The sequence below is a fragment of the Sceloporus occidentalis genome, unplaced genomic scaffold (genome assembly GCF_023333645.1).
Source record: "Sceloporus occidentalis isolate IW3139 unplaced genomic scaffold, rSceOcc1.0.p SCAF_14, whole genome shotgun sequence".
Taxonomy (NCBI): domain Eukaryota; kingdom Metazoa; phylum Chordata; class Lepidosauria; order Squamata; family Phrynosomatidae; genus Sceloporus; species Sceloporus occidentalis.
The window spans coordinates 11,381,274-11,395,720 of record NW_028316994.1 but is presented as its reverse complement, the minus strand read 5'-3'; the positions used below and the strand labels follow the sequence as shown (position 1 = coordinate 11,395,720).

At 42.7% G+C, this 14,447-nt stretch overlaps 1 protein-coding gene across 1 annotated transcript; it reads right to left on the bottom strand.

Annotated features, from left to right (window-relative positions):
• Window positions 1-4,297: 4,297 nt before the first annotated feature.
• LOC149303934 (C-type lectin-like) lies at window positions 4,298-13,611 on the bottom strand. Its single transcript, XM_089480518.1, has 5 exons — window positions 13,545-13,611; window positions 12,825-12,916; window positions 8,995-9,135; window positions 5,267-5,381; window positions 4,298-4,365 (listed from the first exon to the last, which is right to left on the bottom strand). The coding sequence occupies exons 1-5, from the start codon at window positions 13,609-13,611 to the stop codon at window positions 4,298-4,300; spliced, it is 483 nt and encodes a 160-aa protein (XP_089336644.1).
• Between the last annotated feature and the right edge of the window lie 836 nt (window positions 13,612-14,447).

The window sequence follows — 14,447 nt, the reverse complement described above, 5'->3', positions numbered from 1 at the left end:
GGCCCACCGAAAAAGCTCCGTCTCGACTGCCTTCTTAAAAGCATCCAAGGTGGTAATAAAACGGATCTCTTCTAGCAGGCCGTTCCACAGTTTCGGGGCAGCAGCAATAAAGGTTCTTTGGGAAGTCGTAACCAATCTAGTTGTGTTTGCGTTTCCAATAAGTTCTTCCCAGATGTTCTGAGAGTGCAGGGCGGATTATGTAGGGAGAGGCGTTCCCGCAAGTCACTTGGGCCCAAGCCATGTAGGGATTTAAAGGTAATGACCAACACCTTGTACTGTGCTCAGAAGCTACTCGGTTAGCCAGTGAAGTGATTTTAATATCTATATTGGTTTGGTCTTTGAAGGGGTAAACCAATGTTTGTCTAGATTGTTTTCCTGGTTATCATAATGCTTCCTGCCCTCTTGTATAATAAGGGATTTTCCAGGGCCAAAAGCACTCTGGAAAAATGCAGATGATGATTGCAATTAAAATGAATGAAAGCAAAAAGAGGCCACTTCCCTCCCAAGGTGGCTTACGTGGAAGGAGAAGTGAGGGCAGAGGGAAACTAATGCAGTCAGGAAGAGGAGAAAAGGGGCAGAGATGGCAGTGGGGAGAACCCGGTGGGCAATAAGGAGAATGCTTGCAACAGTAGAAGGGTACAGCTGTGATTGTGTGTATTAGTGGATGATGCCCATCATGTCTGCAGTGGTTTTTAATGTAGATTTCAATTGAGCTATCCAACATGCTGAATCTATTTCTGTGATAAAGCACTGTAGATAACTACTGTAGAGTTCAAAGATATAGCCATGTTAGTCTGTAGAATCAGTACATAGAGAGATCTTGTAGCACCTTTGAGACTAACTGAAAGAAAGGAATTGGCAGCATGAGCTTTCAGTCTACTTCTGCTTCTGAAGTCTACAAAAGCTCATGCTGCCAATTTCTTTCTTTCAGTTTGTCTCAAAGGTGCTACAAGATCTCTCTATGAACTACTATAGAGCTTAGTGTAGATCTTGAAATGAACTCAAATCCAAGAAAGTAGCTACCATTATAGCAACATTTTTGAAAATTAGCTCTTTAGCATCCCTTCGAGGGAAATGGGTAGAATTGGACCTGCAACAATGAATTCTGCTCTAGCATTCTTGATCTCCATGGCTGCATGTTATATCACTCCCCACTCAGTTGTGGGGTGAAGCTGAGGCCATTGGACAAGGGAGAACCAAAGAAAGGAGATTGAAGCACACAGGCATGGCACATCTCCCTACTTAACTGTACAAAGAATTTGCTGGAAGGAGAGTTTGCCAGTATATTCCTAGCTATTCCTGAAAGGGAGGGGTGATCAATTTAAATATTTCATTCTGTGAAGAGTGAGAGAGGTAAAAAATAAAATAAAATCCAAAGGCCTGTTTAGGGTGAGAAGGAATAAGTGTCATTTTTACAACCTTACCAGCTGCCAATGAAGCTGTTGCACAAGAGAGCTGTCTGTTCTATGTAGTCTATAGCTGGGTTGCCTTCCTATTTAATATTCTCTCTTAAGTAGTGCGCTGTTAATTTGTTTCTTTTTTTCCAGCAGGGCCTAAACATGTTGATGCAGCATTCTTCAACAGAGGCATACGTACTGGGGATGAGGAACAGGAACACCTCTATCTTATTGTTGGTGTGTGCATTCAGGTTGTTTCCAACTTACTGCATCCCTATCATGGGGTTTTCTTGGCAAGTTTCTTCCAAGGGGTTTGCCATTGCCCTCCTCTGAAGCTGAGAGAGTGTGAGTTGCCTGGGGTCACCCAGTGGGTTTCATAGCTGAGTGGGAATTCAAATCCTGATCTTCATAGTCAAACCACTGCACCATGCTAGCTACCAGTCCCTAATAGAAACTGTCTTGCTTGTACCTATGAAAAAACCAATAAAGAACAATGACGTCAATGTCTCTGTTTTGACACTGGGTGGCAGTGTGAATGTGTGCATGTGCATGTGCATGTGCCTTCAAGTTGCCTGTTGACTTATGGTGACCCCATGAATTTGATTGGGATTTCTTAGGTAAGGAATACTCAAGAGGTGGTTTTGCCAGTTCCTTCCTCTGAAATATAGCCCACAACACCTGATAATCATTGGCAGTCTACCCACCCAAGTAGTATCCAGGGCTGACTTCTGCTTAGCTTCCAAGATCAGATGGGATCTGGTGCCTTTAAGTTATTTAGTGTGATTATATGATGTCTATATATACACAGAACTAGGGAAGGGAAAGCACATAGAAGACCTAGGAATTTTGTTGGGAAAAGCGATTTACTAGGCATGTTGGATGGAAGGTACTGGAAGTTGTTAAACCTTTCCAAGGTTAAGTGTAGAGAATTAGGAGACAGGAAAATGGTGGAGAATATGGCAGAAGCCCAAGTTTGTAGACCATGGTGGTGGTGGGAATGGTGATTTCCTCATGGTATATTCCTCATAGTTGGAATCCTAAAATTTTGCTGTCTGCTTTTGTAGTGAACAAAGAAGTAAATCTGGATTAAAAACATATCACAAGATAAAATGTTAGGAAACACATTTTTGAGAGCCTTTAATTTGTTCATGCACAAAGTTTCCTTATACAGTGGACCCTTGTTATACGCTGGGGTTTGGTTCCAAGATCCCCCGTGTATAACAAAATCCGTGTATGCTCAAGTCCCATTAAATATAATGACGTAGCAAAATGGTGTCCCTTATAAAAAATGGAAAATCAAGGTAAATTTATACTTTTTTGGAACATTTTCAAACCGTGTATGCTTGAATCCGTGTATAAAAAATCCGTGTATAAGAAGGGCCGACTGTATGCTGCTTAAACACAATGGAGCCCAAAGGCAGGGATTTAGTAATAAATTGCTTTTTAAAAAGAAAAAAATCCTCCTTTGTTGTTTTTAATAGTAGCAGTAATAGTAATGGAAGCAGAAATATATGCCAGCTGTGTATAGAGCACCATTTTGAAGAACATGTTATCATTTACTATCTAGCTGACCTCTAAGGGCCCCTAGTCAGCAATTGCCCTGATCAGGTTTTGCAAACTCAGAGCAGCTTTGGCTTTTTTAAAATTACTATTTAATCAATCCATGCGTAGTATGATTTTTTCCTTTCTTTCCCTTCTAAGCATTTAACTAAACATTAAAGAAGAGCCCCTGGCCCAATGAGATTACAATCTACACTTTGATTTGGGAGGGAGATATAACACCAAATGGGGAGGCCAGAAAATGGAAAGGTTATCACTAAAGAAAAGGAAGGGTTACATGGGAGTATATCACACGGAGCTTTTTGGAGATTTTCCGGCTCAGTTCCAACGTGACTGCGGGTCCAATGATGCGCATTCACGTCGTAACATGAATGTGTCATCAGACGCCATTCCTTTCTATGGGAGCTTCTTGCGAGGTGCTTCCGCAGTGATTCCAAAGTGACCCCCTCATTTTGGTAAAACCAAAAAAAAGTGACTTCACAGAATTCACTTCCAAGCTCCCTTTAATTGCACTTTGAATTGGTCTCATTGGTCTCGTGTGGAAAACCACTCCGATGTCACCCCCCTTGGCCCCCTGCATCCTGCTCCATCATCCCCCTCTTCCTCCTTCATGCCATCTCCTCCTCTCTGCCAACCAGCCGATCCCATCATTCCCTGCATCCCCTGCATCCTCCTAGAACCCGATCTGCTCTCCTCCTTCACCCTGCTCCCTATCCCATCATCCCCTGTGTCTTCCAGACCCTGATCTGCTCCTCTCCTTCAGCCTACCACCAATCCCATCATCCTCTGCCTTCTCCCAGACCCTGATGAAGGATGACTGTTAAGGAGGGAGCAGGGAAGGAGGGCAGCATCCAGAGGCCCACTGAGCATGTGCAAGGGAGCACCTTTGGGAGCTACTAGTGTTGAAGGCCATACTTTCCACAACTGAGTTTTAGCAAGACCACAAGAGAAAAGATATAGGTGTCATAGATGTAAAGAATGCAGGAGAGGAAATTTGGGCACTTGAAACTTTCCTTACTGACTGAGAGAAGCTATCCTGCCCAACTTCTCTCTTCTGTGCAAAAGCAGAAAAGTGCTGGTCCTTGAAGTCACCCAAGGATGAGTGGAGAACGAACATTTGGGAATTACAGAAAAACACCAGCCAACACATGCATAAGAGGATGTTTATTAATTTTCTGCTGAGCACCAGGGCTAAAGAGAAGTAGATTCTGTGATGGGGCTTTTGGAAGAAGGTGGAGGGGAAAGTCAGAGGCTTTATTCATAGACTGGGAACAGTATCAGAGATCAGCTGGTCCAGAAGTTTAACATCAAGCAGGCATAACTGGAAGCTTCCATCTTCTCTAGAGCTCATATTTGCAGATGTAGGCTTGACGGGATAGACAGTTTCTATCATTCCATTCTCTAAAATCTGAAATGCAAACAGTCACATGAACCAGGACTGTTCTTAAAGTGCATGGATTCAACAGTGCCCTGACTCCCTGAACTGACAAGAACATAATATGTCTGGATTATGGCCAATTCGGGTTAAGCAGTTTTTAAATAGTATAAATAATGATCCAAACCAGCAGCTACCATATATACTCATCTATAAGTCAAAAAATTTATGCCCAAAAATTGATCTCAAAAGCTTGGGTATACTTATAGATGGGTATATACGGTAATGTAGTAAAAAAATGGCAGCTGCGGCTCTATCGGGGGACCGGGGGTTGATTGGCAGGTCCTTTAGTCCAGGGAGAGTGCCCTTAAAAGAACGGCAGGCTGACTGCCTTCCCTCCCTCCCTGCCTCCCTGGGTCCCCCGGCACTTGCCTGAGTCGCCAGTGCTCCTGCAACTGTGGAGGCTTGCATCCCTGCTTCTCTCCTTCCTTCCTTCCTTCCTTCCTTCCCTCCCTCCCTCCCTCCCTCCCTCACTTGCTCCATGAGAGCAAAAAAGAGAGGTCCTCCTCTGTCCCTTTGGGCTCTGCAGCATGAGGAGCCAGGATTAGCAATTTCTTCCCCTTTAAAAACATGAGCAGAGCTCCCTTCCCCTTTTCCCCGAGAGAAGCCTCGCTTGCATGCAAGCCCAGCGCCTGGGAGATTTTCTTTTCTTGATGCTTGAGTGGCTCCAGTGAGTGTTTCCTCTGCTCCCTTTCCTTTCCTGAAGCAGCCGATCTGGGGAAATCACTGACTTATACACGGGTCATATTAAAATCCATAATATTGGCCCCCAAACCCCACCTCGACTTATACATGAGGTCAACTTATACATGAGTATATATGGTATGTCATGAAGGCATATGTGTCCTAAGCCACCGGGAAAGTGTTTACTCACTTGTGTATTGAATCAGCTCTGTGCAGAATTCATTATTGTAAGCGCCATTTGGCTCACCACTCATCCAGGCCTTGTAATTGTAGAGTGAGTTATCTGACCACCTCCACTTGCCATTCTGTCGAAATGGGAAAGATAGATTTTGTGATTAGTAGAGATATAAATTCTTTCCTTGGGCCCAAAAGTTTGTACAGACTTGCCCATCTGGACCTGTCAAACTTATAAATGAACTGGAACTCACCGACATACCTATTTCCCACACTTTTCATTATTTTATTTCAAATGTCTTCTAGCGGCTGGCGGGGGTGGGGTGGGGGAATACCATGTTTTGGCTACTTAGACTGATGTAGGGCCAAGGAAAATGGGAAGAACAAATAACCCAAGAAGGCTTTAAAATATGGAGAATATGTCTTGATGCCCCCAGAGAGCTTTGGGGGCATTTGGGGGCAAAATGTGATTTTTTAAAATTTGTGTTTGTCTCTGTGTTGTAAAGTGTGATGGTTGTAGCTCCCCAAGATCTCCTGCGGGACTAATGTAGTCTTTTATCATTTGAACATAGAGATTCCTGCCTGCCACTATTCTGCTTTTATTCTTTTCCTTTCTTTGTGTACTTTAGCTTTCTATGTTTTTTTTCTCCCCGTTTCATTGCATAATTTATTTTAATCTTTGATTTGTTTTGTTCTTTTGTTTGTTTATTTTCATTAAAGCAAAAGAACAAATCAAATAAAAATGTGCATATTAGGAAACACAGCATCCCAAGCCTGTACTGGGGGAATCCTTGCAAAATATACGTGTGTTTAAAAAAAAAGGAGTATGTGAAGAAAAATGGGCACAAAATTGCAGATCATTTATCATCATCACTCCTTTTTAGATGAATTCTGCAGCATTAGGAATCAATGCAAGCTTAGGTTGAAATGAACTTGCAAAAGGAGAAGTGAGGATATTTGGCGAAGCCAACATTCTTGGATTTGTCTACCCTTTGGGAGTTAGCAAAGGAAATGGCCAGAGAGGAAAAGAGATTGTTGGGATAAGAAAGCACAATGTTCACCTGGGAACCTGACTAGCAATGTGCAGATGGGACTGGCTGGGACAGTGGTGTTGAGAAAGATAAAATAGGAGGAAATGAGCATGCAAGATTCAATGGGGAGTATTTCTGAGATTTATTATTATTATTATTATTATTATTATTATTATTATTATTATTATTATTTATAGCCCTCCTCTCCCAAAAGGATTGAGGCGGATTACAACAATAAAATACATCAACAACATATATCATACATACATAAATAAAAGTTACACAATCCCCTTACCCCTATTATAAAACTGAACAACAACATGATAAAATACAAATTAAATTAATTAAATAAATATAATTAAAATGAAGCATCTTGGGGCAAACAAGGGCAAACCGTATCAATACAGCAGGACGGTCAGTCAGAGAAGGCCTGCCGGAAGAGATCCGTCTTGACAGGCTTCTTAAAGGCATCAAGAGTAGTTTTATAAGATGGATCTCTTTTGGCAGGTCATTCCATAGTTTAGGAGCGGCCGATGTGAAGGTCCTCTGAGTAACCTTCGCTAGCCTGGTCTTCCTTGGCTGCAGCAGGTTTTCCCCAGAGGACCTGAGTGTGTCGGGTGGATTGTATGGAGGAAGGCACTCCCGCAAGCAAGCTGGTAATCATGGGAAGAATTTACTGCAGCCAAAGAAGACCAGGTTGGCTGTGGTAACCCAGAGGGCCTTCTCATCTGCCGTTCCTAGGCTATGGAACGACCTGCCGGAGGAGATCCGTCAAATCACCACTCTCGAGTCCTTTAAAAAGGCTGTCAACTCTTCCGTCAGCCCTTTCCAGCTTAGCCTCCCCCTCCGCTGATATTGATAGCTCCTGTCTACTCCAAGAAAGATGTCTCACCTCAAATACCTCTATTTTTAATTAGCAATTTTTATTTTTATGGTCATTTTTATTTTTGTTATGTTTTTAAGGCAGGGAAGGGGCTTAGGAGTAGGGAATTATGTAGAGTTGGTTTTTATATGTATTATCTATTTTATTGTTATTTTTGTCTTATTGTAACCTGTTTTGATCAGTAGAGAGAGGTGGGATATAAATAAAATTATTGTTGTTGTTGTTGTTGTTGTTGTTATTATTATTATTATTATTCCCCTGTCAATACCCAGAAGAAGATCATCAACTAAGGTAACCATAGCAGTCTCAACTCCATGTTCTGTCCTAAAGCCGGTTTGAAGTGGATGTAGATAATCTGTTTCACCCAAAACTACTTGGAGTTGAATGGCAACCACTCTCTCTATCACTTTGCTCAAGAATGGAAGATGAGAGACTGGCCTATAATTGTTTTTGTCCAGGGGATCTAGAGAAGGCTTTTTCAGAAGTGGCTTTTCCATTGCTTCTTTTAAGCAAGCTGTTAATCGGTTTTCTCTGAGAGATGCATTGATTATATGTCTTAAAAGCATCCTTGTTGTTTCTCCGCCCTGGACAGCCAGCCATGAAGGGCAAGGATTGAGGAAGCAAATTGTCTTTTTCACACTACCAACAGGGATGTAGCTAGGATTTTAGGAAGGAGGGGGTCCAGACTAAGTGCCACCATTATAATGGGGCTTGGGTGCGGTGGCGCAGCAGCACACACCATTCATTTTTTGAATAGAAGGGGGGGTGGTCCGGACCCCAAGAACCCCCCCCCCCTTGGATACGTCCCTGCTACCAAGGAGCTTGTCCACATCCTCAGTATTCACAGACTCAAATTCATCCAGTATAACATCATTCACAGAGTTGCTGGATACTTCTCCTTTTACTTTTGCAATAATGCCGGCATCCAAGTCTGCTGTTATCTGAGAGATTTTATTTAGGAAATGGTTGTTTAATGCATCACAGGAGGCTACAGTAGATTCTAATAAGGGGTTCTGGGTGGCTGGTATCTGAGTTAGATCCCTTACCATCCTGAACAGCTCTGCTAGACAAGAATTTGCAGATGCAATGTGTGCCGAGCAGAAATATTTCTTCGCTGCACGCATTGCCACTCCATAGGAATCAAAAAAGTTCCTATCACTTGTCCTGTCAGATAAAAGTTGAGTTTTTCACTAGTGGTGCTCTAGTCATTGTCTAGCCTGCTTCATATTTCTAAGATGTTCAGTATACCATAGTTTACAATTTAAAGCAGGCTGGAAAGGATGCTTAGGAGCGATTGTGTCTATAGACTTGGTAAGATCTCTATTCCAGGTATCAACCAAGACCTCAATGGAATCACTGGTGTTACCAAACATTTAACCTCCTAGGGCTTTCTGGAACCCAGCAGGTTCCATCAGCCTTCGTGGGCAGGGTCCACCACCCCCGAGGGGTTGAATAGTGGCCTTTAGTCCAACCTTGTCCAGGAAATGATCCGTCCATGACAATGCGGTGATATACCTGTTTCATACTAAAAACCACCTCAAGGGTATGACCTGCACAATGTGTAGGCCTGGAGACTAATTGGGATAGGCCCATGTCTGTCATGGAAGCCACGAACTCCCAAGCTGCAGCCATTAGATTTGTTGAACCAGCCTCGAGTGGAATGTTGAGGTCATTGAGGACTAGAAGCCTAGGCGACTCCAAAACCAACTCCAAGACCAGTTGTGTCGGCTCGGCTAGGTTTAAAATCAGTGTCTAGAATGGAATCACCAAAGTCTCTCTGGTCAGTGTTGATGAGAATTTTTGAGCAAAACAGACAAGAGAGATGCTTACTTGAAGAAAATCACGAAGACCGATCCAGACATCGCTTTCTTCCCTTTGGTTAGCAGAGATATATTGGGTGATGAGAGCTGACTCTGCCTTGCTGAGAACAGAGGCAAGATGGGCCCCGTGGCCATAGCTCTGGCATTCAATCTGAGGACAGAGAAAAGACAGGGAATGAATTTTATTGACATGCTGTTTTATCACACTAGTGGGCAAACAGGATTTAAACAAGAGTTAAACTAGAGAAAACCAGGAAATGCCTGAAGTTTATCACATGATGTTTCCTGGTTTTCTCTTGTATCCTCTTGTATCCTCTTGTATAAAAACCCTTTGCCCGTTAGTGTGATAAAGAAGATGGTCATCTTCCACAAGGGGATAAGAACAGAGTTGGAGTTCTTTGAGTATAACACTGTCAATGCTTCTCTAGGCCTTTTGCTTTCAGAATTTTTGTTTTGGAGATGCTGCTTTCAGTGATTCAAATCAATTTCACAGCAGAAATGGCTGGGAAACTGGTATGACAGCGACTACCAGGAAAGGAACTTGTATAGTGAACAAATTTCGCCTTAGTCGATGATCTCCATCTGGGCATTGACAGGAGAAGTGTGACCCTGTTGGTGCTCTTGGACATCTCAGCGGCATTCGATACCATTGACCATGGTATCCTTCTGGAGCGACTGAGAGAGTTGGGTATTGGAGGCACTGCATTGCAGTGGTTCAGGTCCTACCTCTTGGGCAGGTTCCAGATGGTCTCGCTTGGGGACAGTTGTTCAGCCAGAGGGGGGGCTCAAATCGTGTGTTCCTCAGGGCGCGATTCTGTCCCCAATGCTATTTAACATTTATATGAAGCCGCTGGGTGAGATCATCCAGAGACATGGGGTGGGGTGTTCTCAGTACGCTGATGACACCCAAATATGTCTCGGACTGAAGCAGTGACTAAGGATGGCATCTTTCCTCTGAATGCCTGTCTTGGGGCGGTAATGGACTGGATGAGGGAAAACCGACTCAAGCTGAATCCAGGTAAGATGGGCGTACTTGCTATAGGAACCCCGAATCCAGGAATGGAGTTGTGTCAGCCAGTTCTGGATGGGGTCACACTTCCCCTGTTCGCAGTCTGGGGGTGCTCGTTGACTCATCGCTCCAACTGACAACTCAGGTGGATGCGACAGTCAGGAGCGCCTGTTATCAGCTTCATCTGATACGCCAATTGCGCCCCTTCCTGGAGCCGAGGGACCTGGAAACATTAGTACATGCACTGGTAACCTCTCGATTGGACTTCTGCAATGCACTCTACATGGGGCTACCCTTGTGCCAAGTTCGGAAACTTCAGCTGGTACAAAATATGGCAGCCAGATTGATTATGGGAACTTCTAGGAATGACCATATAACACCAGTCTTGAAGTCCCTGCACTGGCTGCCTATTAGTTTCTGGGCAAAGTACAAGGTATTGGTGATTACCTTTAAAGCCCTACATGGCTTGGGTCCAGAGTACTTGAGGGAACACCTTCTTCCTTATTGTCCGTCCCTCACACTAAGGTCCTCTGGAAGAAATCTATTACAGCCAAAAAAATCTAGGTTAACATCTGTCTCCCAGAGGGCCTTTTCTATTACTGCTCCTAAACTATGGAACGACCTGCCGGAGGAGAGCCGTCGCATTCCCACTCTGACAGCTTTTAAGAAAGCACTCAAGATGGATCTCTTCTGACAGGCCTTTCCAACTTAGTTACCCTCCCCAGATATAGAGATATTTGTCTCCTCATCTGTCTATTCTTCCCCGCCTATCTTTCTGCCTATTTTTTGTTTAATGTTTCAAATGTTTTTAATGTTTTTATACTATTACTGTTTAATTCTGTTTTAGTACTGGGAATGGGGGGGGGGTAGGTCTAGGGTTTGATTTTTTGAAAAACTCTATTGTAATTTGATGTATTTTACTGTTGTAACCCACCTGGATTCTTCGTGATTGGGCAGGCTAGAAATAAATCTTTATTATTATTATTATTATTATTATTATTATTATTATTATTATTATTTTAAAGACATGTTTTTCAAGTGTTAAGAAACCTGAACAAGAAGAAACCCAGAGTAGGAAGAAACTCCGCGGTTGAGGACTTATTCTGCACTAAATGCACATGTGGTTGTTTTTTGAAGAAAACAGGATGGCTTACATAGGAAACAACAAAAATAACATTTCTATGCAGGAATTTTACCTTCTGTGCAGATAATGCTGTTTTCTGTGCAAAACAACCATGCGCAAATTTTTGCACAAAATCAGTTCTGAAATGCAAATTGGCACAAAGGATTCCCTTATAGTGGGAAGGGAATTGCTACAATTACACATTGTTTCCTTCAAGGAAACGTAGTAAAGAATGACATCCCTACTCAGGCTAGATACAAACATAAACTCAGAGTGCAGAAGTGATAAAAAAGTCAAATTTGGATGGCTTGTTGGCATGATGCTGGAAATACCATGTGTATGGAATTCTCTTTGATGGGAGGACTTCTCAGTAGGCAGATGCCTTGCTGCCTTCAAATCTCCAGCAGATGGCATTACTTTATATGTATCAAGTAAAAAATCCTACTGACATCAATCAATACGGTTTACTCTCAGTAAGATAGGTCCTGGGTTATAGCTTAAATCGAAACTCTAGCAGTAGGAGAGATTTATTTTCCTCATGTCAATCTCAGCAGCGATCAGTTTAGCAACAGCAGGAAACAGGACATTAGCCCAGATCAAGGTTGTGACTTTCCAGAAATTGTATTGCATTGTATTGTACTACTTTCTTTATACAGTGGTCCTTTGGTATCCTGTATGTTTTGGCTCCAGGACTTGTTGTGGATACCAAAATCTGTGGACAGTGACACAGTACAATGGCACAGTAAAATGGTGTCCCATATATATATATATATATATTTTCAATTAGTAGATGCTTGAATTCATGAATAAAGAATCCATGGATATGGAGGCCTGACTGTACCCCACTTCTTCCAAAACCTTGGGATTCAAATTAGTTTAAAAATGTAGCTAAAAATGTAAAAAAAGAAAAAACAAGAAAAAAACCAGAAGAAGCTATATCAGAAAATAGCATTACACTGTGTATGGAATGAAATCATTTGAAGTATCTGTTTTAAAATGGCTGCTCTCCAATTCACACCAGCTACTACTCATACAGTTAAAGTTGGGTGGTAATGGAAGCAGAAGATTCTGAACCTCTGGAGGGTCACAGGCTTTCCAGTTCTGGGTAGGAACCACACAGTCCTTCAGGCCCGATTTAGTTGGGCCTTTGCGCCACTGCCGTCACGTCCTAGGGGTTGGCCAAGGATGCACCATCCATACTGGCCTCACACCTAGCATGTGATGGGGGCGTCAAAATGGTGGTGCCCTGTACACACGCGTAGCATCTGCTCATCCTGTTGTGCTTGTGACGTCATGAGTGCGCCATTTGTGTACTCAGGTGTCACAAGCACGACACAAAAAAGAAGAAGCTGAGGCTTCCCGCCAGCAGAAATGAAGGTGGTGGCAGACCGCCCTTTTTGGGCAGTCTGTATCCCGCCTCAGATACTTTTGCACTACATATTCCAGCACTTTCCTTGTTGGCTATTCTTTGTGGATATTGCAATCCAGGAACATAGCCTGTGGTCTCTTCTTATATTCTTTAAGGATGTTAGCTCTGCATGCCAAATATACCATATTTCTATGGAGTTCAATATCCCATTCCCAGACAAGTACAACTTCTGCTTAAGCCCATGTTCCTTCTGAATTCATTGTGTTTTGTGCCCTTCTCCGGAGACCATGGAGTGAAGATGTAGAACTTAGAACTTAACTGCTGGGAAACGTTTCTTACCTCAGCTTCTATCCATGTCTTCTTGGTGTCAAAATAAGCATAGCAATTCCCCTGATTTTTCAGCCAGCCCCTGGCACAGGAGGCAGCCTCAGCTGCAAAGAGAAAGAAAGATGGATGTGGGACAGGTTGTGGAAGAAGATCAATATTTCTCTCTTAAGCAGAAAAACCTCTGAACTAGTTTGGGGTGGATGTTCTCTGGTCCTTCAGGAGTTGTTCAGCCTTCCAGCCCCCATGAAATGTAAAAGGGGAATGTGGGTTCCCCCCACGAGCCCTAATCTGTTTCCCTGCTCTGTGCCAATAATAGGTGGGACCATATTCCTCACTTTGGAAAGGCCAAGTGGACCTATGCTTAGGCTCTTATGGACCACTGCCCATCATGAATGAAAATAAGCCAGAACTGTACTGCAGTGGATGGACACTGGTAGCCCTTTCATCCTGTGCAGCCCCCTAAATCAGGGAAAACAAATATATTGTGGGAATCGGCAGGAGACTTTGGAGATACAAAAGTAATGTCCAGGGGCTGGCCCACTTGTTTAATGAAAACCTGACTTTGTGAGGCAGTGATAACAGCGTTTGATTTACTTCACATACAGTACCCTTTGAAAGAAGAAATTAGTTAACTAAAGGTATCTGAAGATGAATAACAATTGTCTTCAGCTACCTTTAGTCCAAACCCCATTACCTACAAACATAATCTTGATATTCCTTTAGGAGACTTACCTCCTGGAAAAGGACTGGAGAGCAGAAGGCCAAAAAGGCATAGGCTGGCATAGGCAAAGAGTCCCATCTTCTGGATGACCTGGGCAGGGGAAAGAAAACATCCAAGAAGCATGCTCAGTGAACAGCAGATGCCAAAGCAACAAGAAGTAAATAAATAAGCTATTGAGCACCATGTCTTTCATTGGTGCTAATAGAACAAAAACTGCACTTTAAGTTTTGGTTAGAATTTTACAGGAACATGTTCAGTGGAATATCATGATTGTGTTTTATGCCCATGGAAGTTCCCCCATGTAAGTAGTTGGACATCCCCCTGCCCAATGTAGAACATCTGCCTTCAGTTCAAGGTTCATGAAGTGGAGAAGCTCATGTCATGGAACTGAAGATGTGGATATACATTGGGTTGTGCATTAGGTTGTACAATGTTGCATAACTCTGCATTCAGATATTTATGCTATACCATCTTAGATCTTGGCTGTTTTGTTGCCAGGTCACAGAGAGGGACAAAAGTTGCACCCATTACATTCCTGGGTTTGTTCCCATGTGTGTCTTGGAGAATGGACACTACACAATATTTACGCAGTATTTACAAAATACAGAAGATGTATCTTCTTATGTGATGAAGCCTTCTAGATCTTGAATCCTTTCATTTGTTCCTGTTATTTTGGCACTTATGACACCAACTATACATTAATTAGGATAGACACTCCTTTGCTTAACCTATCCTGAAATATCAGTATCTCTGTCAATTCCTTACTCTTTTTCTATTCTGTTATTGGTGACGTTATTCATCTCCTTCCATACCAGAAACATTATTCCCCTTCCTTTAAGACTTCTGGCTCACTTTTCCAGACATCCTTGTTGAGCCTGATTCAGTACTCTGTCTCAAAGCCATAGTAAACCTTC